This window comes from Parus major, chromosome 3, assembly GCF_001522545.3.
Source record: "Parus major isolate Abel chromosome 3, Parus_major1.1, whole genome shotgun sequence".
In the NCBI taxonomy this organism is placed as follows: Eukaryota; Metazoa; Chordata; class Aves; order Passeriformes; family Paridae; genus Parus; species Parus major.
The window spans coordinates 16,924,929-16,934,280 of NC_031770.1; the positions used below are offsets into that span (position 1 = coordinate 16,924,929).

The 9,352-nt window shown below is 39.4% G+C and overlaps 1 protein-coding gene across 1 annotated transcript in view; it reads right to left on the reverse strand.

Annotated features, from left to right (window-relative positions):
- Positions 1–1,483: 1,483 nt before the first annotated feature.
- The window catches only part of CNIH4 (cornichon family AMPA receptor auxiliary protein 4), an 8,164-nt gene continuing 295 nt past the window's right edge, over positions 1,484–9,352 (reverse strand). Inside the window, exons 2-5 of the mRNA XM_015620915.2 lie at positions 8,179–8,247; positions 7,289–7,401; positions 3,161–3,301; positions 1,484–2,572 (exon numbers count right to left, since the gene is read on the reverse strand). Coding sequence (XP_015476401.1) covers positions 2,545–2,572; positions 3,161–3,301; positions 7,289–7,401; positions 8,179–8,247 — 351 coding nt within the window. The 3' untranslated portion in view covers positions 1,484–2,544. The remainder of the gene's footprint in view (positions 2,573–3,160; positions 3,302–7,288; positions 7,402–8,178; positions 8,248–9,352) is intronic.

Sequence of the window (9,352 nt, forward strand, 5' to 3'; positions counted from 1 at the left end):
AATTTACCATGTTCCGTAATACAAAACCATTTTAGAAAACCAAGCCACTCATTTACTAGATTGAGGAGGCAAGTATATTCTTTAAAAAACAGGCTCAATAACCAACATTCTGTAACTAAAGATTAATTAGAGGGAAAAATGCAGTTCTACACACTTTTACTAACCCCCAAACTCTTAACTGTTGTGTAATCTCTGAAAACTGATGCAGGATGATCATCTTTGCAAACTGGCCAGGCTGTAGATTGTGGGTGAGGAAAAGGGCTCAGTAACATCAGTTAAATTGGAATCCATGCGGGATTTTGATTTATTTTTACTGATGAGGAGTTTTCTGTCAATCACAGCTAATGGCTCCTCACAAAGTTATACATGGATATCTCAAGTCCAAAGGGAAATTGTCTGAGAGAATAAGAAGGAATCTGTATTTGACCTCACAGCAACTTATAGTGAATTATTTTTTTAAAAATCAGTCACAAGTTTCTAATTCTCTTGAATTCTGTGTGATAAGCTTGGGTTTAAATTACCCTGTTCTCTGTGGGAAAATAGAGGGTTTTTTTTTATTTTTACCATCATTAACGTTTTTGTGCTCTGTGGGTCTCCCAGGAGTGACATAACTGCAGCACCCCTATTTCTAGCTAATTAATCAAGTTTTTAGCTATTACACATCTATTTTTTTCTGTAGCTAACAATGACCTCTGAAGATCTCTGTTGAAGCAGGCACTAACCTCATACAGTAAAGAAGGCTTCAACATTATCAGTGTAATTATTTAGCAGAATTGTAGTCTCTGAAACCTGCTGCTGAGGTTTTTGCAATTCTTATTATCTGTTGTTGGATATAAATGAACAGGGAACTTATTCATCATGTTTTTAGAATAGGATATCAAGCTGCTAGTTTAAGTACTGGTCTTAAAATTAAATGAGGTTAATGCTCATGTTTCTCAGTGTGAAACAAGTTTAGTGAAATGTATTGACTGTCAGCACTACCTTAAGGACCTAACTTGGGCCTTTTCTTCTAATGTCCAAAATATTTGTAGTAGGTTTTTTTCCATATACAAATAAGATCATTTAATTCCCTACCATAATCTGCTAAAAAAGTTGCTGACTTTCTACTCTCTTGAAGTTTCATTTGCTTTCCTTTCTCCAGACCTACCTTCTCCCTGGGTTTTGGCTTTATAGGACAGTACTTTTTATGCTTTGATGTTCTGCTGTCAGGTAGTCAGTGGCATCCAGCTGGGGTAGCTGTTTCCTTATTTTTTTAATGAACACGATTTTCAGCAGTTTTTCATCTTTAACACAGCTGAACTCAGACACCATGCATCAAAACTTTAAAGCCAGACTTCTCCTAGAACACTGAACCCAAAGTATCTACAGCAATAAAGCAACAGTGTTGCATTTTCATGGTTAGCCCTGAAAACAATTGTTAACTCCAGCTGCACACTAAACCCCAAATACTTAAGAAGAAAAAGTTCATAAATTTTTGGATGTAATTACAGAAGTGTATTTTTTAAGTGTTTTAATTGATGTGTTTGTTTCAAGAGACCTTTTTGCAAGCACATATAAAAAACTTAGACAGTTATGGGACAGTGAGGGTACAAACTCAGTTTATACACTTATTACCGATGCAAGAGGTGTACAGAAAGAACTTGCTGGTATCACTGAAGCAGTCACATCAGAATTGGAGTAACTGGGATTATGGGTTACCAGACCTTTTCCCTGAGCTAGACAACCTCTTGTTTCACCCTACTGGCTATGCAACCAGCAGGTTCAGGGAATAGCAACTGCAGATAGTCTTCTGCTCTGTAACCAACTCCACCCCAGTGCAATATGATCTTTATCTGGATGTCCATGATGTACTTCAATGACAAAACAGGAGTTGAATGGAAAAAGCAAGTATGAATCATGTTTCTTGTTTATCTGCACTCTTACACACAAGTGTCATGTCCACCAAAGGGATCTTAATCCATCCAAATGCAAGGCTTCATACACATTGGTGCAGGGGCGTGGGGAAAGGGAGGAAAATGTAACTTGTATTCCATTGATTTTTGTCTGGAAAGAATACCAACACAAAGATGCAAGCTGTGTTCCTGTTCCACTTTGAAATCTGTTCCAAGTGTTCCTTCAGATTAGGTTCTGATAGGACAGCTTGGCAGCCAGTCTCATCCTGACACCTCTCAGCAAGAATCAGGTATCATTGCTGCACTTAAATGTGTTCTGGAACTACTGTCATTACCAGCTCATGCTGCTGAAACAAGTTTCCCTGATTACCATTTAATTCTTACGAGGTCACTTCTGTAAGCAAGGATTTCATCTTACAGAAACAGCAGCTCCAGCAGTTTGGTTTTTAAAGGAACAAAAACAACTGCTACACAGATCCAATGTCTTTTGAAAATACTTTATGTTAAAAATACAGAAAAATATTTCTTGTTCAAAGAGGAAAAATATACTGCATGACGACACTGATCTAGGTGTGTTCGGGAGGTGTCTGTGGCTCCACCAGTCACTGGAGTGATGACCCAATTTGGCAGCTAATGGTTCTCTTTCGACTTCTCAATCATTTATCAAAGCCAGAATCATACTGTGGCAAAACAGAAAACATGATACCAGTGGATTACTGAAGCTTGTGCAAGCAGGAGCAGCTCTCACTGTCACAGGAGAGCTGCACTAAAAGAACCTGAAATAGAAAGTCAAGGCATCCCTGCTGTGTGCTTTGCTTAGGAAGACAGGGCTGCAGAAGCAATAGTGCAGCAGAGAACAGCAGCTCTGCCACCTTGGAATAAGTGGCCTTATCATAGAACAAATCTATTTGTAATTCAGCCAGATCAACTTCATTTTTTAAAAACAGAACTTGTAAAATAAACTTGGTCCTCAAGAGTATTTCCTTTCTAAACAGGTCATTTACTGTAGGTGCTGAAAGCATATAACTCTTTATGTTGTACTTGTGGTTTTGAGATTAAGGAATAGCCTGAGTTTCCAAACAGTGTTTGATCAGAATGAATAATGGCATATAATGAGCCCAGAGATAGCTGTCAAAATATATTACTGAGGCTTAGCAGGATGCAAAAAGCTAAGACATGAATACCAGCAATTTCACACTGGAATAGAGGAGATAAAAATAGCTGGCAGAAAATCCCTTTGTTTCTTGGGAGCAATTTTTGAAACTAACCTGTAAAGGTACATGAAGAAACAGAGCAGATGAAAGCCCAGCTTAATCATGGCTTCTTTCATGTGTGATTTCAGTTGTCCTCGGTTATGGATCTCTGTGGGATCAAATACTCCCATGTTTCCACTTGGCACCATAATGTACCTGAAAGTTAAGGAATAAAAAAAAAACAAACTTAACAACAAACCCCGAAAATGTAATCACTGAAACACTAGGGAGTGTCAGGGCAAGAGGCAGGGGAAAGCTTGCCAAGAAGGGACTTTCATCTGAAGAGCTGTTTCACAATTCAAGGTAAGGGCGTTCTGGATATTGCAGCTATCTACAACCCACAAATAATAAGAGAACAAGAAGTACTAAAAGCATCAGCCCAACTTCCCATGTATAAATGAGATTCCAGGTAATAGCCAATTCCAGTTAATTTTAATTGCTGTTCACAGTTAGTTGCTGTCATGGGGAAAACGCCCACCCACAGTATAAAGATGCATAAGATGAAAGGGACTGGAAAGAACCTAATTTAACTAAGAATCAATAATTTGTTTAGCAAAAAACCTCACAGAAATTCACAAACTCCAGTGGTTCACAATGAGATGGCATAAGCCAAGGCAAAGGATCTGTGCTGTTACTCCTGCCCTTGTCACAGCCATCCTGGGACACCTCAGCACAGACACTGAGGCTGACAGGATGAGTCAGGCAGAACTGAAGATGTCAAGTTCTGCTGTCCGAACCCACATAACAAAAGTTGAGTGAAGCCAAGTGGAACATAAACCAAAGAAGCATAAAACCAGCAAACCACATGTTGATGTCCTGTGACAATTGAGCCAGCAGCATGTTCTCTTGTCGAAGAATTTCTTGAGGGAGCACATGAAGTTCTCACTCTAGCTGAGCTCAGGCTAGAATATCACTTCCCTAAGATACTACACAGGCTCGACCTTCCTGGAATCAAACTCTTTCTATGCAAAAATTTATCTCTGTCTTAAAGCTGGAGTAGAAACATGGTCTCAGAACAGAACACTTGGTCAGTTTTCTTAATTTACTCCATTGGCACCACTTGTAGTCCAAAAGGCAGTTCCCCACATCATATAACATTTATTATTTCCATAACAGGAGGGGAAGGAAAGGCAACAAGCAATAGGGAGATTTTCTAGCAACAGGACATTGGTAAAGAAAAAGTTCACCCCACAGTAATTGCCTGTCACAGAGGCACTGAAAAGCACTGCAGTGTATTTGACTAATACCAAAGACAGTTGTGTCCCATTAAAAATAGCTCATGTTAAATAATTCCAGTTTGAAATTCTCTTCTAAATTTGAAGTTTTGAATGGTGGTTCTGCTTTTAGTGTTGTAACACAAATTATTGTCCATTTCCTGGGAATGTAACACATTTTATTGGAATAATGTTTCCTGCACCAATTTATCCTAGAAACAGAATGCATAATTTTCTTACATGTCTGGGATATGAGTGCCATAAAGACAGCATGCATAAATTTTGCTTTTTTCAAAAATGGCAACACTTAAATGATGCAACTTAATTGCGTAAGCTGAGGCATTTCTTCCAAGAGGCCCACAAGGCAGGACAGCCTATATTCTATATCTAAGGAACTGAGCCATGGATACAATGCTGCTGGATGCTGACAAACCCAGCTCAAGCCAGCTGTCATCCTCCACACAGCAAAAAAAACTTCTGCAGCAAACAAGTAAACTGTCAGCTTTAATAAATATACACATTAGTGCCTCCAGGGTTTCAATTCAGTGGAAGCTGCTACCACAGCAACAGGACACTTCCCTCTAGATTTCCCAATTTTTAAAGGGATGTAGAAGTTCTGACCAGAATTTTCAGTGAATTGTAAAGATTTAAAATTTAAAAAAATTTTTTTTTACTCTTTCAGTTTTATCTTACAGGCATGGCAAGAATCTCATTATTTGGACCTGTTCTCTTAAGGAGATCTATATAACAAAGAAGGGAAAAAAAAAGCTGAATGCTTCCTTTTTTTAAAGTTTTAAAACAAGGAGAATGTAAGACAAAACTGTCTCACTGGGGACACTAAAAAATTAATCAGAAAAAAATTAAATACCATGTGAGTGTGTTAAACAATAAGGGCCAGAAGGATGTCAAAATAAACATATTGCAAATTTGGAAGTCTCTCTTGATGCTGTTTTTGACTAATTTATCCTTCCCAGGATTTGTTTCTGATACCCTTCCTGCACAAACCCTCTCTTCTGTCACTAAAATCCTTGAGAGAATTACTAAAGTAAGCCAGTATTACCTGTAGCTGCCATGTAGTCAATTGGATTAAGGAGGTTTTAAAGTTAAGTGAATAAGGGGAATCCTACCTTTTCCTCTGTCACTTACAGTGCAAAGCAGGGACTTCTTCAGTCTCAACTGAATTCTTTTGCTTCTGTATTTCTGACATAAATTTCCCCTCTTTTACTTTGAACCCATTACTCCTTGTGCTATCAATACAGTTCCTAATGAGCTGAAAATGCTAAACCCCACACTTGCTTTTGCAAGCCTCCAACTCCTTCACTAGAGATAGGATAGTCCAGGCTATTAATGTGGGATAAACTCCTCAATCCACAGAAATAAGGGAGGATTAGTGATACAGGCCTAATATTATGACTTATTGCCTACACTGCACATCTAAAATTAAGGAAACAATCCTGGATTTTAGGATATTCAGAATATTTATGCTATGTAGGACATACATAAAATGAGAGCTGTCAATACAAAAGAGTAATCAAAGCTTACTGCCTAACGTGTAGAAGTAGAAATAACACCACTTTTAAAACTCCCTCTGACCAGTTTTAGAAGGGAAAGCAAGTGGCTATGCTAAAAACTAACTTAAGTACACAAAATGAAGCAGCAAAGTGGTAACCAGCACAAGAAATTTTGACAGCTTCAAAGAAAACGTGTTGTCTGTGGTGTCTCAGCCTTGCCTGAATGAAACATCAAATCCTAAGCTTGCCAGCAGACCCCAAACCAAATATTGGTCACTATAGGTACATAGGGAGGGGCAAACAAAACCAGGCAAAACCATGCCCTATGTGTGTGTATTTAGGCAACATTCATTTATTAAGCATAAAGTTCTACTGTCTCATGTTTCTCCAGCTTAGAAACACTTGGAAGGCTTTGCTGGCAGTTCTGTAGAAAATAAGGGTGATATTTTTCCATATTTAAATATCACAGCTATTTTGCCCAAGAACAATCAGGTTATCAGATCAGAAATCTTCAACTTTGTTTTAATGAGAACTGTGAAACTTCTTGTTTAATTCTACCAGGAACTCAACCCATCCCTGCAAACAGCCCTGGCAGGTTCAGGCAAACAAGAATTACAGCCAGCTTTCCATACCTGTACATGTGACATTTGGGCTTTTGGGTTCCCTCAGTATAGTGACTGGAGATAATTAGTGACAAATCCACATCCAGTCTCCATCAGCTAAACACCAGGGAAGGGTCAATTCTCCACACACCAGATGATATCAGATAAAAAGAACATGGTTTAAACTGACAGTCCCAGTGTTGCTACATGGAAAGCCCCACTGGTAGCTAAACTATCTGCAAGGCTGGCAGCCCAGTGTACAAGGAGCAGTAACACTGACAGCAGTCCTAGGGAGAAAAGGCTGCAAACCTTCCCAAATCCAAACCTGCAGGGTGAGGGGCCAAAACCAGCACAGATGAGTGGAAGGCACAAGTCAGTAAATGAAGGAGGGTGCCACCACAGCCCAATGGTTTTACAACCATCAGCCATGCCAACCTAAGCACTTTTATGCTGATACCACTATCAAGAACAACATGAAAACATTATTAACTCTGTTTTCAGTGCTATTTCATAATCCAAATTATTCTGCTATTATTTCCTATGAATTTGGGAAAGACCCATAAATGGAGATTCCTGGGCACCAAAGAAAGCCAAGAAAGCAAGTGAAGGCCAAAAGTTTCATGTCCTTTCCACTGCTTGGTTTCTTGTCATTTTAATGACAAGAAGTTAGGTCAGTTTGATTAATGAAGGCTATTAGCAGCTCAAGAACACACCCTGGAACATCTCACCATGACATATTATTCATCTTTGTACTACACTTAAAGCTAAACTAGTAACACTGCTAAGAAGAAAGCCCACAATCCCTTGAGCACTTACCTATAAATATTCCATGTGGCCACTGGCAGGTTAAGGAGGAAGATGAACCAGTGCAATGAAATAAGCATTAATACCGTGACAACTGCATGGCCAATCACCTCAGGCACCACCCACTGCAAAAGAGGGAAAGAGGAAAGAATTACATGCACAAATGTAAATTCCTTTATGGAAAATACATCTATTTGGGATTATAATCTGATTATAACCACGTAAAATCTGAAAAACTGACATCACAGGCATGTGGTTCCATCACAATGTGGACAAAATACGCATTATATATTATGAATACCTTCAGGCAGATTCTGCACAAGTAAGCATTGAGATATTGCAACAGGGGTGCTTTTTCCAAACATTTCTAGAGAGCAGCACAGTCTGAACACAACTATACTACACAAGCATTCACGAAAGAGAACTGAGAAAGTATACAGAGCTCATCTGAAATCACTGCAGAGAACAGTGGGTTTAGGAATTCAGATAATTAAAACCTGCACGAACAGCCCCAGGCTTGGAACAGATAAGAAAGCTGATCAATTAAAAAACTGGTATCGTTAAACTGGGTCAGCCCCCGGCAATTACACGTTCTTGGCTTGACAGGATCCTGTACCATTCTCTCTCACATTAAGAAAAAATACATTTAAATCAAAATGAACACACACATGGAAAGGCCACATTGATTTAATGCTAAGTTTCAAGCAGATTCATTTAAAATGGTACTTTTGTGATAGAATTTGCTGAAAGATGGACATCCAAAAAAAGACAAGCAGGCTGAAATAAGGGATACATGCCAATCAAGGCTTCTCAGATACCCACCACACCCCAGTTATCTGCAATGCTCAGATGAAGGATGTGGTTTTCTAAAACCACAGCAAATGCAAAGAAGAACAATTTACTTTATTTAGCTTGGAGCAGCACGATCTAGCATTGATGTAGTCACATTCCAGATCTGATAGTGTGATTATCTGAAGTCTGGGATAAGGAAACACTGTATGGTAATTCAGAATACACAAAGCTTTAATTTTAGTCAATAAACTGGGGAGAACCCTCTGCTCTCGGCCTTCACTGCCTAGCTCTACGTTGCTCTATCAAAGGCATATTTCAATTAGTTACAACTCACTCCTATTTTAGATAGAAGGCATGGCTATATTTTATCATCAGGCCAAGTGATTTTATTATAAATTCCCAAGGGCAACTGTTGCACAAGTGCTAAAGTCCAGTTCAGCCCTTAAAATAGACAAGGGAGGCAAACTCAGTACTTTGAGTATCAAAATGGTTACTACAACCCTTGAAACCAAAACTTAATTGGCAGGAAAAATTAATGCACTTTCAAACTCCACAAAATTGTGCAGTTTTAAGCAGCAAATCGACTTTTTTTTTTCTTTTTCTCCAACATTTAAAACAACATTGAATTAATTAATACTTTTCTATGAAATAATAGAGTAACATCATTCCTGAATGAACTTTCATACTGAAATATGAATATTCCAGACAGAAAAGTCCTCTCAAAAAAGGCTTAGGATGCACGTGTGAACCTCGCCATTCTGTCTTCTGTAGAGCTCATGGTTCTTTTCTCCAAGGAAATGAACACTATGAGATCTTTCTCCTATTCCTAAAAGATGGGTAAGGGCTGATCACTTTTCATCAAACAACTTATCCTTCTAGGACGAATTTTTTTCGAGTGCTTTTGCTAGAAGAACTGGGTAGACCCTGAAAAATCCCATCAGGATTGAAAGAATGTGAAAGCCAGCTCTCTTTTACTTAGAAAAGTAAGGAAAAGAAGTCAAAGCTGCGCCTTTACACTGCAACAACGCCAGCCAGCAAACACTGCGGACCAGCCTCTAACAAAAGAACGTGGAAATCCTGATTGCCGCGGAACTCGGAGCGCCACAGCTACGAGCACACACCTAACACAGAGCACGGCTTCCTCGCAATGCGAACACTGCTGGCCGCACTCTTTAGGCCCGAGTATCTCCCGAGCACCCCTGGCTCCTTGTGCCGCGCCCGTGTCTCCTCAGCCGCGGCCGCGCCGCCCCTGGAGCCGCAGCCCCGCGGAGCGAGCGCGCTCCG